The 25,328-nt window shown below is 37.9% G+C and overlaps 1 protein-coding gene across 1 annotated transcript in view; it reads right to left on the bottom strand.

Moving 5' to 3' along the window:
• LOC136855881 (cell adhesion molecule Dscam1-like) overlaps positions 1 to 25,328 on the bottom strand; it is a 607,418-nt gene that overhangs the window by 178,582 nt on the left and 403,508 nt on the right. The window contains 1 exon segment of the mRNA XM_067133289.1: positions 22,900 to 23,020. Within this exon segment, the coding sequence (XP_066989390.1) occupies positions 22,900 to 23,020 (121 nt within the window).

Below are 25,328 nucleotides of genomic sequence, written 5' to 3'. Positions count from 1 at the left end.
GACCCGCTGCTACCCAACGATGCTTGCCATTTCTTGGGGGTTACCCACCCAAAAGAAAGACCAGTATTACTAATATCATTATCATCAGTAATTAAGAATTTGAAAGAAGAATTACCTGTGCACAGGAGGTGGGGAAGCCTGCACGGTGCAGAAAAGGGTGAAACCGGTTCCTGCCGATTTCACCTCGTTCACGAGACGCTCTTTGGACGGGAATTTAGGAATCGAGGTTCCAACTGGTTCTTTTGTTAAGTAAACAAATAAACAAATAAATTACCTTACGGTGATTAGCTGCTATATTCAATAAGGAGTCTGGGAATGATGAAGAAGGTCACATAACTTGAACCTGCCTTCAACAAGAGGCTGAGACGGGTCAAGACCTTTGACCCTTATCCCTTCCCTTGCCCTTTGGGGGGGGGTCATGAAAATGGGCATAAAGTTGCCACTCCCATCTGCCTACCCTCTCAGGAAGAAATAGTGGTAACTAAAAAAAGAAGGAACGCAGATCATTATGAAGTGTGTCAGCCTATGACGCAATCGTCAGCTGATTTTGTTTACATATGACGCAATACCCCCCCTGCCTGTGCTTAAAAACACGTGGTTGGAGGTTACCCTACTCCCTGTGTTAAGACAAAAATCATTCCATGGGGAGTTTTACAGGTACTGTACCTGTATTCCAAAACAGGTATAAGTTTAGAGAAAAACCTGAAATTTGATATCACAAACCATACCTCTAGTATCTTACTACCTGTACTGTGTTCTGAAAGTAATCTGCCTGTATTCTGAAACCTGAATTGCTTATTTCTTGTTTGTGGCACGAATTACAAATTAACCTATGTCCTTAAAATTATTCTACATGTATTACTATACCCGTAGACCTTGCTACTTCTTCAAGACACGAATTCCGAATTAACTGTATCCTAAAAGTATTCTACCTGTATTTAGGAACCAGAATAGCTTACGATACCTGTTTAAGACACGAATTCCCCAATGACTCGTCCCCTAAGAGTATTCTACTTGTATTCTAGGACCAGACGAGGTTACAATAAATTATTGTGACTCGAAGATTCTACCTGTATTCTACAACCAGAATAGCTTACATTACCTGTTTATGCCACGAATTCCCCAATTACTTGTGTTCTAAAAGTATTATACCTGTATTCTGTGGCCAGAAAAAAGCTTAATATCGCTTAATACCTGTTTAAGACGCGGATTCCCCATTTACCAGTCCCAAAAGTATTCTACCTGTATTCTGAAACCGGAATTGCTTACAATACTTGTTCAAGACACGAATTCCCCAATTACCTGTGTCCTAAAGGTAATCTACCTGTATTCAGGAAGCGGCGAAGCTTGGACGGTGCAGAAGAGGGCAAAACTGGTTCCTCCAATTTTGTCTTCCGTCACGTGCTTGTCCCGGGTCGTTAATTTTGGAGCGGAAGTTCCCACCGAATCTAGTGGTTTTTTTAAAGGTCATTTCGTCACGCAAAAATAAATCAATGTTGGCACTTACCAACATCGACGTAAACAAGGAGCTGAATGTTGTTTGTAAACAAACAAATTTGAAGGATATAGACAGCATCTTTATACCCGGGTTATGACGTAATTATTTAGCTTGTGTTTACTTATCTTAAGGAGACAGAACAACGTAAATAAAATAGTAAATAAAATAGTATTATTAATTACAATCACAAAGATTAGAACGTGATAATAACGACATCTACATCAGTACGGCAATAAAGCCACACTCCCTGTGCTCTTGGGATTTCAGCGTGAAACAATAACTAACCCCACTACCTGTGATCTCACAAAATAGCTTGAAATAAAATTAAATAATACACCTGTGAGGTAATGGAAGTTACAAAACCACTGTTCCTCAAACTTATGAAATAATACGAAATCCCACTACCTGTGCTCTAAAAAAATATCTTTAAACAAAATCACACAAACCCTCGTTACCTCTTTATGTTTGAGTGGCCACAGCAATAACAGAACCCACTCCCTGTGTCCTCAATGGATTAATATTAAATCCCACTTCCTGTGCTCTTACAAAATGGCTCTAAATAAAATCAGATAAACTCTAATTAGGTCCTTATGTTTGCAAGGTATTTCAATAAGCAAACCCACTCCCTGTGCCCTAAAACTTACGAATTAATACTGTATCCCACTACCCGTGCTCTGACAAAATTGATTTATATCAAATGGAGCCAACACTAAGGATATATTCATCTTTGCAAGGCGATATAAAGAAAAAATCCCACTCCCTGTGTCTTCAAATTTATGTATTAATGCTGTATTCCACTCCCTGTGTCCCAAAACGTATAAATTAATCCTGTATTCCACTACCTGTGCCCTAAAACTTATGAATTAGTACTGTACCCCACTTCATGTGATCTAAAACCTATGAATTAATACTGTATCCCACTGTCCGTTCTAAACATATGAATTAATACTGTATCCCACTACCTGTGCCCTCAGACTTATGAATTAATACTGTATCCCACTACTTGTACCCACAAACTCATGATTTAATACTGCATCCCACTACCTGTGCCTCAGACTTATGAATCAATACTGTATCCCACTACCTGTGCCCTCAAACTTAGGAATTAATGCTGTAGAACAATGGAGAAGCCTGCACGTTGCACAAGAGAGCGAAGCTTGTGGCAGCCTTTTTCACTTCGTTGATGAGTTTTTCTTTGGAGGAGAGACTTTAGCCGACTTGGGGCTAAAAATAACATCACAACATATATTAAGATATTTATATATTTTTATATAATATTTTATAATATATATATATATATATATATATTGGTATTATATTTATTATTTAGTCACATCTAAAATCTGACAGAACAGGAGCCTTGAAAATAAAAAGTTTAACTTGGAAATTCAAATTAAGAGATTTCCATTTTTATTTTTTATAACTTTTGGGTTGGTATTATATTTTTCATTTCGACAAATTAATACTAACCTAAAATTATGAGAAAATAAAAATATTAATAAAATAAAAAAAATGTTCTGCGCGGACGTTGAAAGATGTGTTAAAAATGAATCCTCCTCAAATAGTAAAATATGAGAAGAAAACTATATATATATATATATATATATATATATATATATATATATATATAGATAGATATAGATATAGATAGATAGATAGATAGATAGATAGATAGTTGGACCATTTTCTTTAAACTGAGTGTCTTACACGCTAAGAAACGTATGACAAAATTGTCTGCTACCTCCTAAAATGAAAAATAGAAGGACCTCGAGGAGGTAATCCTTTACCCCCTTACCTGGTCCACAAGTTACATTACCAGTGCCCTTATCAATCTGTCTGCTATAGTCTTAACCTCAATCTACCGAACACCTTTCAAAAAAAAAAAAAAAACCAGGGTTTTCAAGTTACAATTTAAACCACATTCCTGACAAGTTTTCAAGCTACATTGACCCTATTCCTGACAAGTTTTCAAGTTACATTGACCCCATTCCTGACAAGTTTTCAAGTTACATGGACACCATTCCTGACAAGTTTTCAAGTTACATTGACCCCATTCCTTACATGTTTTCAAGTGACATTGACCCCATTCCTGACAAGGTTTCAAGTTACATGGACACCATTCCCGACAAGTTTTCAAGCTACATTGACCCCATTCCTGACATGTTTTCAAGTTACATTGACCCCATTCCTGACAAGTTTTCAAGTTACAATGACACCATTCCTGACAAGTTGTCAAGTTACACTGACACCATTCCTGACAAGTTTTCAATCGAAGATGTCTCTTAGTTCAAATTCGCACAATACTGTCTCCCCAACCACTTCAAAAACAGGCCTGGTCTCCATGCTACATTCCAACACCCCGCCCCCCCACCATTCCCGTACCTGTGCTGTGGGACGGGCGAAGCCTGAACGGAACAGAACAGGGCAAAACTGTCTCCAGTCTTCTTGGAGTCAGTGAAATGCTTCGCCAATTCAGGGAGCTTTGGAGCGGACGTCCCTACGGGTTCTAATTTGAGATAGAGATGAAGTTTTGATAGAGCTTTTGTATAATGAATAATTTCTTCCTTATACAGAAGTATAATGAATAATTTTTCATTATACATAAGAACTGGAGCCTGATGTTTAGGAGTACACGATTTTGATGATTCCTGATGGAGTATTTGAAAATAATGATCAGATTTACTAATTTATCTTTTCTTTTGCCTTGAACCAACGGAAAACTGTGATAAACTTATGAACAAAAAGGAATATAAATAAATTTAAAAACTCCCAATATAAAGTTTTAAATTAAAATCATAATTTATAAAATTCCACAAAAATAATATGCGAAGATCACTCAGATATTTACTGTTAAATTATGGCGCATTTTACTCACCTAATTAAGCTATTTAAGGATTCTCAACTGAAAACCTTAATTAATGCAAGACTCAGTTACCACTTGATGTTGATATTATTAATATTATTATTATTATGATTATTATTAGGGTAATCACCCAATACAGAAAAGTAAATTCACAAGCAAACAACAAACAACGAAAGAACAACACAGACAAACCAACAAGATACAGAACAAAGAGAACAACTAAACTAAAAAAATGAGACACACGTCAGCTGACTCAACAACAAAAACAACAACAAAGACAGTATTTGTTACCAAAAGACCAAATTACTAATTGTGATCCTGTCCAGTACCTGTGCGTCGGGACGGGGGAGGCCTGGACCGTACAGAATAGGGCGAAACTGTCCCCGAAATTCCTGACGTCATTCAAGTGCCTGCCCAAGGGGGGCAGCTTTGGGGCAGATGTCCCCACCGGTTCTGCCAGCCAAGAAGAGGGTATAGGTGTGTGTTTATATATATATATATATATATATATATATATATATATATATATATATATATATATATATATATATATATATATATATATATATATATTATATTTCCAAGGGCAAATTATGACATACCAAAAGGACGCCTGAATACCACTGGCTCAGAGTACCCCAAATCCGCTTCTTTCTAAAAGGTACCTAATTACTAAATCACCTAACAGCCAACAAACCTGCTTTCACAGATGCATACCTATGGACTGATTGATTGATTTATGTAAATAGCGTCGCATGATTGATTTATAGCTACTAAACACTGGCGTCACAACATTTAGGTTACTGACGTCGCTATAAAATTGAATATTAAACTAAAACGTCGCACTGACGGAGGTCACTGACACAGGAAATACGTTTCCAGTTATAAACAGTTATGACTAAAATCATAAATATAAAATATAAATATTCTTTTATAAATAGTCAATAGTCACAAGAAAGTCTAATGCTTCTGTCGTTTGCACGCAAATGTGTACGTGTTTGTTTCTGCGCACACGCGTGTGTACAACTAATAAAATCCTCGTAAAAATAAAACACGTTTGCATTCATATATTAAACCCGTATCCATATTATCCAAATTGCAAACACGTGTAAGTGCACACAGCAATAAATACCAGCTTTATATCCCCATTAAATTAACCAATATGAAGGAAATTACAAATTGCAAACATACAAACACATGAGCCTTGGGTTAATTACAGGGAACTACAGAACCACGCAGGAAACTACAAACTACAAATTATATACAAACTTGAAAATGAAAAAGTTAAAAATTTCACGTGTTATTGTAAACTGGAACTGTAATAAGTGATAGGGTTATAACTCGTAACCACGGGGGGTTTTAGTGGTTATACCTCGAAGTTGTAAAGAGTAGCGAGTGTTACAACTCATGTAGAAAGAAATCGTTACGTTATAACTCGTAACCATGAGATGTTTCAGCGGTTATAACTGAGTTGCTAAAACAAGGTGTTATAAAATTAAATTATAAAAAAATACAGTAAAAAAATGATTGAGTTCTAATACATCAGTTATAATTAGTAGTTATAAGAGGTTTTAGTGGTTATAAAATGAGTTAAAAGAAAGGCATTATAACATGGAATTATATAAAACAGTCCATTTGTAGTTAAAGATAGGAAACACAAGTTTATAAAACCTGATGAGTTACAACTCAAAACTTTCCAGGAAATTAGATATTAATCACCGAAAATGATCGAGTCTGTGAAACCTGAAGTGTTGTAATTCAAAATTCAAGGTGAAATTGTAAATCAAATATTGGAAATTATCTACAGGCCTTAGAAGACTAACAAGAGAGCGAGTGGGTCACATTAAGGCTTGAGAGCTGAACAAGAAACGCCCTAAAAAAAAAAAAAAAGACTAATTTTACCTACTTCATTACCCTAAGGCTACACTCACGTAAAACTCCAAAACCTTCACTTAATTAAAAGCAAACTTCTGCAACAGAAAAACAACGCAACAGTGGAACAACAAGCGGGCGGAAAATTAAAGCCAGCCACGAGAAACAACTACAGCAAACGGTGGGAAAACAACAGATAAACAACAGAGGCGAATCAGACTGAATATTTTCAGACTGAATATTTTACCACCAGTGTTTCCTTTTCGTATTTGTCTTTCATCTCAGACTCATGAAAATATATTTAAATATATTTAAATATATATATATATATATTATACATATATATAAACTGTATGTATAATTATATTTCTTCACTTCGCTCAATTTTCGCTTCGTCAGTCTTGATGAATGATGAATAAATGAACAGTGAAATGATGAAGTCATTGTTGGATGACATGAGAGATGCATAGGAGATTGGAGACATGGAAGATATATATATATATATATATATATATATATATATATATATATATATATATATATATATATATATATATATATATATATATATATATGTATATATATATTTATATATTTATTTATATTATATATACGAAACTGAACTAAAACCTATTTACATAAATCCACAAAAGCACAAAAAAGTATTAAACAAAAAACAAAATAAAAATAAAAAGTAAAAAACTATACATACTAAACTGCCCAAAATTACATTCCTACAAGTGCACCAAAAAAAAATTAAAAATTAATAAAACAAATAATCAAATAAATGAACTAATTAATCAATCATCGAACACCCCAGGTAAACACTCAACCACCAATACCTGTGTTCAGGGACGGGCGAAGCCTGGACAGCACAGAGCAGAGCAAAACTGGCACTGGCTCTTTCGATCCGGTTTATAAGCAGACCCTCGGAGGGAATCTTGGGGGCGGAGCTCCCCGCCGGCTCTGGGATCATTGAAAATAAGAATTAAATCACTGAAACTTACCTAATTTGACAATCTGTCGACTCCAGGGATTAGGTCAAGGTCTGATGGTAGCGTGAAGGGAGCAGGTAGGTCTACCCCGCTTAGTTTAATAGACTGCGCTCTGTTGTAACTCTCTGAGAGTGCGTACACTCATAAAGAGTGAAAGTTATGGGTCATAATATGAGATGAAGCCTGGAATTCAGTGCCCGTGCATCAAAAAGACTCCTAGGAAGACTGAACCACAATATTATAAGAGAGCTTAAAGGTGGGGGTGATAATACTCTTCAAAGCGAGTAGCACGCACTACGTTCCCTAATCAGGTATATGAGGCCACTGAAGTTCAGAATTGAACTTAGCAGCAAATAAACCAAAAATGTAATACTAATTAGACAGTTTCACATTTATATAGTGAATGGAATGTAAAAACGTTTTACTGGGCAGTCACTGTGCACAGAAGATACTGTGTAAACGTTATCATTCTGAAAAGTGAGCAGAATGCACTACCTCTCGAGATGAGGAACTTCAGAGTTGAATTTTCAAATCATAAAATAGAAAACTACGGCAACCAAACCTTCATCAACTCCCAAAAATATATAAATATACGAAAATATACCTCTGTTGTCGAACGCTATTTAGCCTTAATATTCACGTCTCAAAAAAAAAAAAAAAAAAAAAAAAAAATATATATATATATATATATATATATATATATATATATATATATATATATATATATATATATATATATATATATACAAAAATATACCCTTTGTTGTAGAATACAATTAAGACCAAATGTTCATCGACTCCCCCTACCATATAAATATACGAAAATATACCTCTCTTGTCGAATACTATCTAGACCAAACACTCATCGACTCCCCAAAACATATTCAAAAATACACTTTATTGTGGAACTATTAAGACCAAATAATCACCGACTCCCCAAAACATATAAATATACAAAACTATACCTCTGTTGAGGAACATTATTTAGCCTAAATATTCAACTCCCCAAAAAATATAAATATACACAAATATACCTCTGTTGTGGAACACTATTAAGGCCTAACATCCAACAACTCCCAAAAAAATATAAATATACACAAACATACCTCTGTTGTGGAACACTATCAAGACCAAACAATCACAGATTCCAAATGCATAAATATACAAAAATAGACCTCTTCTTGTAGAAACACAATGGGACACTACCAAGAACAAACATCCAACAACTTCCAATAAAATTCTAAATATACACGAATATACCTCTGTTGTGGGACAGGAGACGCCTGTACGGCGCACAATAGAGCGAAATCCGTACCGGAAGTCTTCTCTTTGTTTACTTTGCGGTCCTCCGGCGGTAATTTGGGGTCGAGCTGCCCGCTGGTTCTGGGGGGAGGGGAGGGGGGAGGGGGGTGTTATACAAATGACAAGATGGAGGACTGGATTCTGTTCTTAGATGTACTCTAGAATCCAGGTTATATATATATATATATATATATATATATATATATATATATATATATATATATATATATATATATATATATATATATATATATATCCTGAAGTATCAGGGTAAGGTAAGGTGCCGTCCTTTGGGTAAACTCGCCTTCACTAGGACACAAAAAGCTTGGCTAATTAATAAAAATAAGCGTTGTTGCCTCCTGCCTCAAAATACATTCAGTATTTTAAATCGTCATCAGTTTACGATGGCCGTGCGGTTTAATGCGCGTCACTGCAGTCCTGAGTTTTGTCTTCCGTGGTTCGAGCCCCAAGACGACGAACTTATTATAAAAAAAAAGAAAAAAATTCCCCTCCGGGTAACATATATGAGAATATATTATTTCTGAGGTGGAGCGAATTGGATCGTAAAGGACGTTTGTAGCTTAATGCTTGTATATGAATCACGGTGATGTGATAAAATTCAAAATATATTCATATATATATATATATATATATATATATATATATATATATATATATATATATTCATTTATCTGTTTACTTCTATTATACCGATTAATCACTTTTGAGTCGTAACATAGAAAAAATAATTCAAGAACAACAGAGTACTTTATATATAGCAAATAAATGAAAAAATAAGAATGAAAAATCAGTTACCAGGAAAATATCTTTTTATTCAGATTACCAACTCGAGAGTAACCTAATCCACTCACTAATCCAACTACTTCCCCTCTGATTGACAGATTGGCTTTGCAATTAAACCTAATGCCCTTTCCCAACCCAGGCCTGAGAGAAAGAAGGTTGTGAGTGTGGAAACGCGTAGGCAGGGAGAGAATTCCAAAGCTTGATGGTTTCACAGTCAATTTTGAAGATTGAAATATGGAGAAAACAATGTGCTGGTCAAATATTTATAAGATGTTGAACTAATCACCAAATTTAAAAAATGCTGAACAAATCCATAATTCTTTCACAATAAAACACGAAGAGTTCATAAAACTGTTTTATGTATAAAAAAAAATACTGGTGAAGTTAAAAGAAGAAAATTACAACTTAAAAAATATATTTGTTTTTTTCTTACGTATAAAAAACATGGCCTTTCATATATGGAGTACCCTTGGGTATCGTTCAGTGGGCAATCCCCCCATCCCCTTATCTCGATCTAGGTGCCACCCCTGTTTAGTCACTAGAGGACCGGTCCAGCGCATGCGCAGATAGGATACCCCAAATAAGATAGGCCTAGGGCTTGTATCCACGTAACAACAAATAACTTAGGTTACCGGGTAATTCAAAGCAAAAAAACGTTAAAAGCATGAAAAAACACGCAACAGTGGCTTGTTATACATTACAGATTAATTTAGTACCTTTGTTGGGGAACAGGAGACGCCTGCACTGCGCACAAGAGCGCAAAATCTGTGCCTGAAGTCTTTTCAGTGTTTACAATGCGCTCCTCTAACCTCAGCTTAGGGGCAGAACTACCGGCTGGGTCTGCAAATTGTCAATTTGATGGATGAGAGACCTGGATGTTTAGCTGGTTTGTTTAGAACGTGTAGCCGTGAATGTGGGATTGAGAAGTGTGTATGGTGTGTAATTTTGTGTACAACGATTACACACATATACTTGGAGTAGATTTGTCTGTTTCGTCCAAAAAAAAACCCAATGTTAAATCTATAAGTGATTGCTGCCGTTTGCCGTCTTATATATAATTACATACATGCATATATATATATATATATATATATATATATATATATATATATATATATATATATATATATATATATAGAGAGAGAGAGAGAGAGAGAGAGAGAGAGAGAGAGAGAGAGAGAGAGAGAGAGAGAGAGACATAATTAATTCCAAAACAGTGACGAAGTTTTACCCAAAATCACAAACAATGTCACCCAACCCATATTTCATGAGTTATCGAGAATGAGAGAGAGAGAGAGAGAGAGAGAGAGAGAGAGAGAGAGAGAGAGAGAGAGAGAGAGAGAGAGAGAGAGAGAGAGAGAGAGAATCACAATTACATCCAGAACCGTGACGAAGTTTCACCCAAAATTACAACCCATTTCATGACTTGTCATAATAATAATAATAATAATAATAATAATAATAATAATAATAATAATAATAATAATAAAAACCCATTCTTAAAGCTACCATAAACAGTAGAACAGCAATTATACCTTTGTTGGGGAACAGGAGAAGCCTGTATGGAACACAGAAGCACAACGTCAGTTCCAGCTGACTTGTCTGATTTGACGAATCTCGCCTCAGATGGCAGCTTGGGGGCAGAGCTCCCAGCTGGCTCTGATGTCAGATGGTGGAGGAAGATCTTCAGTTATATATATATATATATATATATATATATATATATATTATAGTAAATGGTTCCTGAATGTTGGAATAACCCTACCGATATTGGATTCTAAACTGTTACCCATTTTTTTACTTTCACACTGAGAGAGAGAGAGAGAGAGAGAGAGAGAGAGAAAAATGCCTAACTTCTTTCCTAAAGCCACCTGTCCCCTCTCCAGTAAAACTACATCCCACCAGAGTTGAATAACATCTAGGAACGAACTCACAGCTTAGGTGAACGGATACAAGTTATATATATATATATATATATATATATATATATATATATATATATATATATATATATATAGTATGTATATATATATATATATATACATATACATATATATATATACATATATATATATATATATATATATATATATATATATAATATATATATAGTTTAAAAATAGTCATAAGCAACATTTTCAATAGCCTCCACGCTAAGCGCCCCCCCACCCTCTCTCTCTCTCTCTCATCCTACCTTGAATCCTGCTTTTTTTGCACAGTCCAATTGTAAGTTCTCCCTACGCACGCATGCGTCAAATGTCATTGTTATGAACCAAACCTGTTTGTGAATGGAATAATAAAAAAAAAAAAAACATTACGTGAGTGGGAGAATTATTATTGTTATGTTGGACTTCGAAATAGCCTTTGATTTTGACAGCTGATTAAGTTGGCGAAAATAATGGCAATTAGTGAGAGAATATCATAAGGGAATGTGTGTGTGGGTGACTGCGTGTGTGTTCTGCTAATTATGTTGTTATTGTGATGTTGAATATAATTTTTACTTTTGTTGTTGTTAATGTGAAATTAAGTGGTGTCTGAGAATGTGTAATAGTAATACTAATAATAATATTGATAAGTAAATATATATATATATGTGTGTGTGTGTGTGTGTGTGTGTGTGTATATATATATATATATATATATATATATATATATATATATATATATATATATATATATATATATATATATGCAGCAAATACACTGTTTCAAATTTACATAAAATAATCTTGAAAACATTCTCCCAAAACTATTTGGCATAAGATATAAAATTTCTATGAAAATACTTTCCTTTCAATATAAGGCAGCGGATATTTTTTCTAAAAATATTCTGAAAACGAACTAACATAAAATAATAATAATAATAATAATAATAATAATAATAATAATAATAATAATAATAATAACACCCCTTTTCCTCGTCCAACAGGTGACTTCCATACTGTACAAGATGCCAATTACCACTTTCCTACCTGAAATTCGGCGCTGGGTGGGCCTGCGCTTGGCACAAGAGAGCCAAACGCCCCGTGCCCACCTGGGCATCGGCGTTGATGGTATCTTTCGACCGCAATTTGGGGGCGGAGCTCCCTACAGGCTCTAAGATAGGGGAACGGTCAGGTTATGAGAACTACGAGTCAATTTCTAAGTTAATATTTACGAGATCAGGAGCCTGACGCGCAAGCACGCATGCGCAAACGCACACATACATATAGAAAGTAGGGTTGCTGGCTTCAAGCCCTTCTCTAGCCTGGCTGCGACCCACCACAGTCGACCTCAGTAAGATATAATTGGATTATAGGGAACGGGTCTATATAATAGCTCTGTGACCTTTTGCAAGGGAGGCTAACGTTTTAACCACTGGACCACGAAGATCTATCTACAAATACACATATACTAATAGAGAGAGAGAGAGAGAGAGAGAGAGAGAGAGAGAGAGAGAGAGAGAGAGAGAGAGAGAGAGAGAGAGAGAGAGAGTTCACACAAGTAACAGCAAAGTTTTGAATAAGTCTACGGTCTCCACAACCCAGGTTTAACTACAACTGTGACTAGAATTTCATCTTCAAGAATTTCCGACAAACATCCGGAAAATATTTTTTGCACGCTCAAAAACAATTAACGAAACAATCGATATCTTAGCACAACCGTTTGTGCAGTTAATTAAGAAACTCGCCTACGCACAACAATTTGTGCATATGTTCTTTACGAATTCATATTTTATTAAAGTGGGCAATTGTTTAGACGATGAAACAGAAAATTAAACGTACTTACATATGCGTGCCTAATATATATACTATATATATATATATATATATATATATATATATATATATATATATATATATATATGTTTGTGTATTTATACTGATATGAAGATAAAATCAGACGACTTTACGAGTAAATGTTGGATTATATATACAGTATATATATATATATATATATATATATATATATATATATATATATATATATATATATATATATATATGTGTGTGTGTGTGTGTGTGTGTGTGTGTGTGTGTGTGTGCATGTGTATAATATAATACATAAGCAGAATTACAAATCTGCATTTTTAAGTATAGATCCCAGTGGAAGTTATTTCTTCATATTGGTCAAAACAACTTATATTATCCATAGTAAACCAAACAGAGAATTAAATCTACAAAAAAAAAAAAATAAACAAAAATGAAAATTCATATTTACTTCACCTGCATACACAAAGTGACTCCCCACCACCTCACAAAAGAAAAACAAAAATGCAAAGAAATAAAACCACGTGCTTACTCTACCTGAACGCAGGGACCGGGTGGGCTTGACCTTGGCAAAAGAGAGCGAACGGGTTCTGCTCTCTAACAATGACGGAGTTTATCGTACCTTTGGCAACCGCCAACTTCGGCCCAGAACTCCCCATGGGTTCTAATTTTGGAACAGATATCCAAGTTATTCTAAAAAAAGCAGTTTTTCCTTTTTGGGTGGTACTTTGAACATCTTTTTTTTCGGAGCTTTTAGGCTTTTTTTTATACCTGCCGTCTTCTGGGTTTGTTAATTATCAATTGGCCATATTTTTAACGCGATTGATTGGTTTTATTGAAATAGTGGCGTGGTGATGTTATTTTCTGACTGGGGTTTCCGCAATTAATTTTTTCCAACTTTTTTTTTTAATGTCTGGCACTGAATGGCAGCGAATGGATACACTGTAACTGAATACTTTATATACATAGATATATGTATATAGATAGATAGATAAATTTAGATAGATAGATAGATAGATAATATTACAGATATATACTATATATACATATATATATGTATATATGTATATATATATGTATATATATACAGTATATATCTGTAATATTATATTAATACATTTAACTGGTCACTGTTAAATTATTGGTCACATTTAACTGGTCACTGTTAAATTGATATCATGATATCCCCAATAACAATACATAAATATCATGAAATATATACGCAAAATAGGAGACACTATACTTCTGGGGACTACAATTTGCCTTGAAGGAAAGCCACGGTGTGTTTGGGCATCGCAACATACCCACAGACCACTAGAGGGGCCTGGGCATTTAAAGATCCTTGTAGGACTTGATATGGAAGGTGTAGGGGGCAAGATACAGGTTTGGGCATTGCTGTCTATCATCAGGAAACAAAATTCATACCCTGTTAAATTCAATTTACCTTCAAGACAGGACATGGAAAGTCTATGAATGTAAATTTACCTAAATGCGACGACAGAACGACCCCGGGATTTTAATCTATCTACATGAGAAAGTATGAAAATCCTGGGTATTTGAATTTACCAAATGCAAAGACTAACGGGACCTGGGTATTCTAATTTATCCAAATGAGAAGACAGCAAGTTCTGGGTGTTTGAATTTGCCTATATGAGAAGACTTGGAAAATACCTGGGTATGTCAATTTACCTAAATGCGAAGACTAATAGAACCTGGGTATTCTAATTTACCTCAATGACAATACACCAAGACCTGGTTTTAAATCTGCCCAAATCCGAAGACACGGAATACCTGGTTATCTGAATCTACCAAAATACAATGACTAATAGGACCTGGATATTCTAATTTACCTCAATCAGAATACAGCAAAACCTGGAAGACACGAAATACCTGGATATTTGAATCTGTCTTAATGAGAAAACAGGTACGACCTGGGTACTGGAACTTACCTGTCAGCTAAGACATTTAATAACTGGGTATTGCAATTTACCTGTAGGCGGGCACAGGAAACGCCTGAGCATCGCAGAAGAGAGAGAAACTCGACCCCTCGTGAGTGACTCCTTTGCTGACGGTGTCTTTGGGAGGGAGCTTCGGGGCCGCGCTGCCAACTGGGTCTTCGGGAATCAGCAGAAGTAAAGTTTTACTGTTACTTGAAAATAAGGATCTTGAATCGAACTAGTTTTCGGGGAGCCAAAACGTTAGGATAAGAGGAAAGGCTGATTAATCTTAGTGGTCCTATTTTAAGGGTCATGATAACAGGACCTAAAATCCTTTAAATTACACTTTATGGTCCGGTGAAGGATTCAGGATTTGGGAGCCAGTGAAGAATTGAAGATCTCAAGGCTTCATTCAGTCTTATGGTCATTAAGGCTTAAGACTGACATCCACCTCGAAGGCTTAAATTTCCAAATCAACATCCTAGAATTTGAAAAGTGTTCAAAGGCTCAAAGGCTCATCATAACTCTTCTAGACTTAGAGGTAAGGTTTGACCTAAGACCTACTATTCCCTGATCTCCCAATATCGAAACCTTTTTTAAACATTCTGCATAAAAGTCAATAACCAAATTATTGTTGTTAGATTCATTGTAAGTACAGGAGGAAAGCAGAAGGCCTTGTTATTGCTGTTCAGTTGATGGGGAGAGTTTACAGGTCTATGTGATTCCTTTGGTCCCCAAGAATTCTAAGAGTTAAATTAAAAAGGGAAAGCTTCTGCAGTGCAGTTTACCTAAAGGAGAGGAGAGGGGAATGTCGAGGCATTTAAATTTACCTGACATTGGTAAACAGAGGCACACCTAAACATCTCAATCTACCTGTAAGATGTGACAAGAGGGCCTGTGTCTTGTAATTTACCTGTAAGCTAAGTGAGATAAATTTGGCATTTAAACTGACCTGTAAACAGGGCCTGGGAGGTAATTACAAGACAATTAACCTGTAGGAACGTTGAGGTAAGGCCTACACATATCAATTTACCTGTAGGACGGGACAGGAAAGGCCTGGGCGTCGCAGAAGAGAGGAAAACTCGATCCTTGGTGATTGACCTCCTTGTTGCTCGTATCTCGAGGGGGAAGCTTCGGGGCTGCGCTCCCCACGGGGTCTTTTTGGTGTCAGGAATTAGATGGAATTACTTGTTTATGACTTATCTATTTTCACGGAGCCGATACGTTGGGATAGGCCAAAATCTCGTAATACGGTCAGAATCTCGATGTAAGGCCAAAAACTCATGATAGGGTTCAAATATAAATTCGAAATCTCTGAGTGTGTTCAAATTCTTGTGATAAATGCGAAATCTTAAATTCAAAAACTTGGGACAAGGTCAGATTCTCACAGAGGATCAAAATATAAAGGTAACAGTCTCAACACAGGGCTCAAAAAAAAAAAAAAAAAAAAAGTTAAAACAGGGACCGAAACATTTTTGTAATTGGAGAGAAAAGCACTGCACATGTTCCCCTTCAATGACATATCAAATACAGATTACAGATATACAGTAGAGATACTGTATCTGTATTGCATTGGCTAAAACCAGCCCTATCCCGGGAAATCTACAGTTAATACACCATAAATACATTGGGAAGTACAGAAACTGTACTATGCATGAAGTCGACTGATAAAAATCAAACAGTTCCTAAGAAACTTCTACAGACTGCATACCTCATACAGAATATATAGTACTGCACCGTACCATTCTACAGGTACCTTACCTGTACCAATCTAATTACATCCCAGATACCTTCTGGAAAATGAGCCCCAAGATAAGTTACAGGCATCGAATTAAACCCCAAAAACACAGGAGACAGGAACCGTTACCTATACATGGGAGGAGGGGAAGCCTGGGCATTGCAAGGCAGGGCAAAGCTGGAGCCCACAGGCTTGATCTTGGCACTGACGGTGTCCTCGATGGAATTGACGGGGCTGCGCTGGACACGCCCTCTGTTACAGCCATTTATGGGGTCAATATTAATTTACGTGAAAAAAACACACCTTGAATGTTGGGAAACTTTAACCCTCCAATAAGGAAATTCTACCATATCTCAAAAATTATTTTCTATCGTGTGTGTGTGTGTGTGTGTGTGTGTGTGTGTGTGTGTGTGTGTGTGTGTGTGTGTGTGTGTGTGGAATGGGACAACCCAACGTCTATAGATTGGCCTGACCTCTAAAAAATCATAAGGAAGGAGGAATAGAAAATTGAACAGAGCATACCCACTTGGTAGAACTGAACCCATTACCTGAACGTGGGCACTGGATGCGCCTGCGCAATGCAGAGGAGCGAGAAACCGGTGCCCTGTGACCTTGTCTCCGTATGGATCTTGTCATTTGAAGGAAGGCGCGGCACTGAACTCCCGACGGGTTCTGGCAACGATGTCAAAAACTTTTGTGGTCAACTGTACAGAAGGTTTTATGGAAATCCTCCTTTTTCAGAGCCTGGTTAGGATGCAGGGTTAAAGGAAGGATTTTTAGGTTAAGTTAGGTTAGGTTAAGATTGGTTCTTATCACAGCTCCATTTTGATGATTTTTGGTTAGCCGAATAATAGTTTATCACCTGACGCCTTCAACTCTGCTAACGACCGATTTGCATGCACACCATATGCAGTGAAGCTTGAGGAAACTAATAAACCAATCTAAACACCTGAAGCCTTCAACCCTGCAATGACCACAATTTAAGCACATCATAAGGAGTGATGCTCGATGGAGCCATCCACTACAAATCAGACCTCTTAAACAAACTGAACCACTTGGCAGCTTCAAATCTAATCTACCCACCAAATCCCTTCATCCTCATGTGAGTATTAAACTAATTCTATCCCTTAATAGAGACAACCTACTGTAATGGCCTCTCCTAAACCGAAAATTCTGTTCCAGCAACGAATCCCGCCTTCAACTCCGCTCAACCAATCAACCAAGCTAATCACCCAATTCCGTGAAGGCCCTCTTTTCGTCCGAGAGAGTATTTACAGAGGGCGACACAAAAGAAGAGACTCCAATCTTCCTGAGCTTATTTGCCAGGGTCCTCGACCCCTGAGGTTTCTCTGCTTCTTGAGAGTCTCCTTGCCTCAAAAATTCTGGATTCTCTTTTGGTAGGACAGTTGATTTGGCTCTCTCTCTCTCTCTCTCTCTCTCTCTCTCTCTCTCTCTCTCTCTCTCTCGACGGATGGATAAGAGAGAAAAGTAAGGTTAAAAGATATTTATAGTTTCTTTTCTTGTACTCTTTGTGCTGTTTCTTTAGTTGGTCACAAAAAACCAACCAATATAAATAAAATAATGAAATGATGAATACCTTTGCTCTCTCTCTCTCTCTATACATACATATATATATATATATATATATATATATATATATATATATATATATATATATATATATATGGTACAAGACAGCTAACAGACAATATTAATATAGAAAGTTCGACGTAATGCTGATTAGCCTTCTGTGAAGAGGCACATGGCAATCAGTATTGTCCAGGTTTTCTGTACAAGAGCTTCAACCAGAACACAGCAGAGAAAGAAAGTGACACAGCGACCAGTGCCTCTTTCACTAAAGCCATCCCCTGTTAGGGGATTACTGCATAATATATGATTATAAAAGGATATATCCTAGATAAATATTATCACTGAATTTCCTATATAAATATATATCCTAGATAAATAGCATTATTACTTATTGCTCTTGTCTCCTTTCCTACTTCCCAAATTCCCTCTCTTGTCTTTCTCCTCCTCCACAGGACCCAAATCCTACAAAGGTCAGAGGGAACAAGGACACCCCTCCCTTCCCTTTCAGGAACCCACCCTCTTCCCATCCCTTTCCTTCCCACCTCCCACAAGGCACCACCCCTCCCCCCAAGCTCCCGCTCCCACAGCCCTATACATCCATCCTGTCCCTCCCCATCTCAATCACTGTCACCTCAAGTGTTCCCCCATTTATCTAATTCGACCTCTCTCCCATTTCCTTCTACCGATTCTCCTCAATTATTCTCTACTTCTCTCGCTCCGTGTTAGGGCCTCGAGCATTGTACTTCCTTCGGATATTGACAGATGATCGTGGGAAGGGCCTGTGAAGGATTTTTGTGCGGGTGTTTCCACTTTATTTTTTGCCGTTGTCGACGGTGAAATTTATTTCTTTATTGAGTGGTGTGGTAGTTTTTGCGGAGGTTTTGTAGTTTTGGGCAGTTGGTCAATTGTGCCAAGTCGTTCTGTATCTTTCACGGTAGTCAGAAAAGGGATATATCGTGAATTTTGTAGGGTCTTGTATTTTTCCACTCTGGTTCCAACAGAATGTATTACTCTACTGATTGATACAGAACACTTTTTTTGACTTTGTAGTTTTGGGCTGTTGGTATACTGTATTAAGTGATTCTGCATCGTTCTTGGTGGTCAGTGAATAGACTTGTCGTCAATTTTGTAGAGTACTGTATTTTTTCTCTGCATCTCCAAAGAAATGCATTACTGTATTGTATGATACAAAAATCTATGGGGCTCTGTGATTGTCTCTTTATCTAAAATAAACCCTTTAATGAATTGTATATTATAATTTACGTATTACAATGAGAATTGACTGATCTACTTCGTTCTGCAATTCTGAGAGGTCCTTCAACAAGACGTGAACTTTTTGCGAGAAGGACATCGTCTAGATCCTGACTAAAATACCCTCCTGAAGGAGACCATTTGTGACAAAGCTGTCTTCTACATAGTTTACACTGTGAGGTAGTACTCAAACCCACTCTCACCTCCAGCAGGAGAAGGTCATTTGACCTTACCACGTTTTCTTTAGACACTATTTACTACAAACCTGATCTAAAATTTGATATCTAACTGGGCAGGCTGTAAGAGACTTGACCACCAATCTAACTTCCTGTAAGAGAGAATTTGACCACCAATCTAGCTTCCTTTAAGAGAGAATTTGACCACCAATATATCTTCCTGTAAGAGACAATTTGACCACCAATCTAGCTTCCTTTAAGAGATAATTTGACCACCAATCTAGCTTCCTGTAAGAGACAATTTGACCACCAATCTAGCTTCCTGTAAGAGACAATTTGACCACCAATCTAGCTTCCTGTAAGAGACAATCTGACCACCAATCTGTCTTCCTGTAAGAGACAATTTGACCACTAACCTTGCTTCCTGTAGGAGACAATTTGATAACTTACCTCGCCTCCTGAAGGAGACAATTTGACCACTAACCTCGCCTCCTGCAGAAGACAATTTAACCACTAATCGCTCCTCCTGCCGAGGGCAATTTGACCACAACCCTCGCCTCCTGTAGGAGACAACTTGACACCTAATCTTGCCACCTGCAGGAGTCAACCCAGCTCTTACCTAGCCTCAGGAGAGGGATACCCCTGAGCCTCGCAGAAGAGGGACAACCCAGCGCCCCCTCTCTTCATCACCGACAGGACGGTGTTGACCCTCTCCTCCCAGCGGAATTTAGGGGCAGCGAGTCCTACGGGGTCTGTCAAGGAAGGATCTCGGTCATGGAGGGGGGGGAGAGAGAGAGAGAGAGAGAGAGAGAGAGAGAGAGAGAGAGAGAGAGAGAGAGAGAGAGGTCCCCCTGACGTCTATACACAAGCCGAACAAAAACAAATAAACAAAACAAAACAATTCAGTATTCAGTAATGACTCTAACATAAACAACAAATATACAACTTTCTAAGTACCATTTGTTGAAGGCAGAGCTTAGAGTGTCATAAAACTTTAAAGTGCCACATGGCACTTAATGGTTCTAAGCTCGCTAGCTCACTCTTTGGGCAGAAGTGATGATGTTATTGGTGCGTCCCTTTTAATAATAATAATAATAATAATAATAATAATAATAATAATAATAATAATAATAATAATAATTATAATACAATTACCTCCAACGCTCCCTAAAAAAAACCCGCCCGTCCCCAAACTTCCTAACCCACTCCAACGCCCAAACCCCACACCCACCCAACACACACTCACCCCGTCGTGGGCGCAGGGTAGCCCTGGGCTTCGCAGAAGAGGGCTAGGGAGGCGCCCTTCGGCTCAAGGACTGTCACCAGGGCACTGATGCGCTTCTCCCACCGAAATTTGGGCGCTGAGTGTCCCACGGGGTCTGGTTGTGAGGGCGGGATACATTATTTAAGGACGGGATACATCTTTTGGAAGGTGATACATACTTTACAGTGGATACATAGATTTGGAGGGTGATACATACTTTTAAAGTGGATACATAGTTTAAAGAAGATGATACTTTAAAATGGATACCCAATTTGAAGGACATACACTTACAAGGGGGATGCATACTTTAAGGCGGATATTGGAGAGTGATACTTCATTTAAAGGGGATACATAATTTTGGAGGGTGATGCATAACTTTAAAGTGAATACATATTTTTTGCAGGGTAATGCATAATTTCAAGGGATAAACTGTTTTGGATCACCATAATTCAAGGGGATACATTATTTTGGAGTGTGACAAAATTTAAAGTGGATACATATTTTTCGAAGGGCGACACAATTTAACGTGGATAACTATTTTCGGGGAAGGGAGTGATACATTTAGAAAGGGATACGTCCTTCAAACGTGGATACATGATTTGAAGGGAATAGGTTACCTCTGCCAAAAATGGACACTGGATACATGATTTGAAGGGAGTAGATTACCTCTGCCAAAAATGGATACAAGGCTCCAAGGAGTAAGAGAGACTAAAAGAAAAGAGACAAGTATCCATTGGATACATAATCCATTATCAAATAACATTATCAGAATCAAAATTCACCCTCAGTCATCCTTCGAAACAGCTGGCTTCACCAACCACCATTTGCCGAAATTTAATCATTTCAATTTAATTATTTTTTACTACAAGAGCGACTGATTTGCTTAAATGGCGTCGCAACGACGGTGGTCACCTTACTTACCGCACGGCTGGGACAGGGTGCCCCTGAGCATCGCAGAATATGGCAAGGGCAGCGCCCTCCGGCTTCATGACAGTGATGAGGGCATTGACCCTCTCCTCCCACCGGAATTTGGGCGCCGAGAGGCCCACAGGATCTGAACAAGGGCGAGGTCAAGTGTCAATAGGGGGCGTGGCCTACCAAAGGCGGAAATAAGCATGAAAGGGGCGTGGCCTCACAAAGGCAGGTTCAAGTATAAGAAAGGGGGCGTGGCTTAACAAAGGCAAAGTGAAGCATAAAAATGTGACGTGGCTAAAGGTGGGCGGGGTTAAGGATAAAAAAAGGGGGCGTGCAGAAGTACAAAAGGACGCCTGACGCAATACGGACGGGGGTTAAGTATAATAATGGGGCGTGGCCTATCAAAGAGCAGGGTCCAGTACAAAAAGGGGGACGTGGCATCATCAGCAAGATGAATGTTAGTGCAGAGAGGCTTACAAGATCTGAAGAAGGACAGGGGTCAAGTATGTAAAATGGGGCGTGGCCTAACACCTCACATGACCAGCGAGGGACTTGAGATCGATCCCACGAGAGAGAGAGAGAGAGAGAGAGAGAGAGAGAGAGAGAGAGAGAGAGAGAGAGAGAGAGAGAGATCCATTTTACATAAGAAAGGAAACGCGTCTGAATCCATTAACTTCAAAAGATACAAATGGCTTTTCCCCGGATAGGCCTAAGCGTTGGGTTTCGGCCTCCCACCGTTTAAAATTAACTCAAGGGAAGAATTATGAGCCTTCGTACAAATAGAAGCAAAAGTCAAACTTGTCCTTGAAAGACGAGAACTCTGGTTGCCGATTTCCAAACGGGTTCCTGACATGTATACACGACCCTAGGAATTTCCACTACACTCTAACGTATAAATACGACTACCCACAATTCCACACGATGAAATACTCAAAAATACAGTACCTGGTCGTTGGTGGAGGGTGAGCCTGGGCAGGGCAAAGTAAAGGGAAGCTGGTGCCCTCGATTCTGTCCGTGGCCACGCGGTCCAGCGTCGGGAATTTCGGGGCCGACATTCCGACGGGAGCTGTACGCGTATGGGATGTTGCCGTAAGGAGTTCGGTTAATGGAATTTCGTGTTGCCATAAAGCGTTCTATTCATATTCGGTTTTAAAGTTGTCTTAATAATGAATTTTAATAATGGAGATGAGTTGAATGTGGAAGAATGTGGTATAATGAGAAAAAATGGGATGATAATAATGTGAATAATGTGGAAAATGTAAAAACAAGGATTGCCACTGATTGGTAAGGCTGGTAATAAAATACCCCCCTGACGTCTAACAATATTGGGTTTGGTAGGTTACTGAATGGGTGACCAACTAGGAAGACCAGATGTTAGAGGCACGTATATGACTAAAAAAGAAATCAATGCTTATAACCTTGCAAAAGGCACTGGAAGTCCGTGGTAAGCGGCAAAATAAGTCACACGGTGACCTAAAGAACAAATCACTTTTAGATGCCTTCTAATACGAAAACAGAGCCTTACCTAAATTTGGGGGTCGGGTGGGCCTGTGCCTCGCACCTGAGGGAAAAATTAGCACCGGCAGCTTTGACCTTTGACCTTGAGACGTCCTCACCTGGCAGTTTCGGGGCGGACAGACCTACGGGGTCTTGGTAATTGAGGGCAGAAATATTAATATCAAAGACCCTTTTTCATTTATGAGTCCACATCAAAGACTCTTTCTAATTTATGAGTCTCTATCAAAGACCGATTTTTTATAAATGAGTTTATAGCCTCAAGCCAGGCACAGGCCCGGATAATGGAATAGGGTTAAGAGTAGGCTTTAAAAGCCCTGAGCCTCAAGAAATATTAGCTATCCGCGATACTTGCACCAAACTTAAGCAGTCTGGTACAAGCTAGAGATTTCTTTCAAAAAAAAAAAAAAAAAAAAAAAAAAAAAAAAAAAAAAAAAAAAACTCTGCCTTGCCAATGGTATTATTAGTGTCGTGTAACGATCTAAATGCACAGTCCAGACTTTAATGACAATAAACCATTAGCCACACTGCATTTAGTAAAAGAAAAATATATATATAGGAATATATATCTAATCCCTGCTAAAGATCATGATTGTAATTTTGGAAACTTTGTACAATAAACAAAGAAAAAATCGCCCAAAGCGCCTCGAAAAATAGACTTTTATGCTTAAAAAGGAAACTCTATCCCAAAAGGAGCCCTTACGGAGGTTACAATTATCTTCATTCAAATATAAGACGAGAGAAAATTAGTAAAATACGGATTAAAAACATAAATAAACAGAAAAAAAGGACTTTGAGCAATATTGAGTATAAATCCTGCCTTTATTACTTTCTGAAGGAGAGAATAGGAAAGCCCTTGGACTGGTAACTAACTAAATGAAAGAGGAAAGCCCTTGGACTGGTAACTAAATGAAAGAGGAAAGCCCTTGGACTGGTTACTAACTAAATGATGGACAAGGAAATCCCTTGGACTGGTTACTAACTAAATGAGAGAAGAGGAAAGCCCATGGACTGGGTACTAGACTGGTTACTAACTAAATGAGAGAAGAGGAAAGCCCATGGACTGGGTACTAGACTGGTTACTAACTAAATGAGAGAAGAGGAAAGCCCTCGGACTTGTTTGGACTGGCTACTCTGGGTACTAGACGCGTTACTAACTAAATGAGAGAAGAGGAAAGCCCATGGACTGGGTACTAGACTGGTTACTAAATAAATGAGAGAAGAGGAAAGCCCTCGGACTTGTTTGGACTGGCTACTATCTTAATTAAAGAGAAAAGCCCTAGGACTGGTTAGTGCCTTAAGGAAAGAAGAAGCAATTCATACGACTGGTTACTTCAAGAAGGAACGCAAGATCTTGGGCTTAATTAGCACCTGATGAAAAGGGTCACTATCTGGGCTTAATTGCCACCTAAGCTAAGAAACAGATATTACCTAAGCTTGCCTACTACCTGGGCCTAATCACTCCCTCCAGGAACAAAGAAGATATAGGCCTAATTACAACCACAAAAGAGATATGGGATTAATCACTACCTGACGGAACAGAAGAAGCCAGACTTAACTGATACCTGTAGAAGGAGAAACTAAATTTCCAGCTTTAATTGCTACCTGAAGGCACAGGAAATTGTGGCTTAACTACTACCTGAGGGAAACATGAAAGCCTTAGTTAGGCTGTAACTACCTGACGGAGGGCATCGGGAAGCCCTGGGCTTGGCAGAAGAGGGCGAAGCTGGTGCCCTCATGCTTCAGTTTGCCCCTGACGAAGTCCTCCGAGTCTAGCCGAGGGGCAGAGTGTCCTACAGGATCTAAGGACAACTCGAAATTGCTGATAATTTCTGTGATACGATTCGGTCACTGATAGG

The sequence above is a fragment of the Macrobrachium rosenbergii genome, chromosome 33, assembly GCF_040412425.1.
Source record: "Macrobrachium rosenbergii isolate ZJJX-2024 chromosome 33, ASM4041242v1, whole genome shotgun sequence".
Classification (NCBI taxonomy): Eukaryota; Metazoa; Arthropoda; class Malacostraca; order Decapoda; family Palaemonidae; genus Macrobrachium; species Macrobrachium rosenbergii.
The sequence above is the reverse complement of the archived record's forward strand: the minus strand, read 5'-3'. Positions and strand labels throughout refer to the sequence as shown.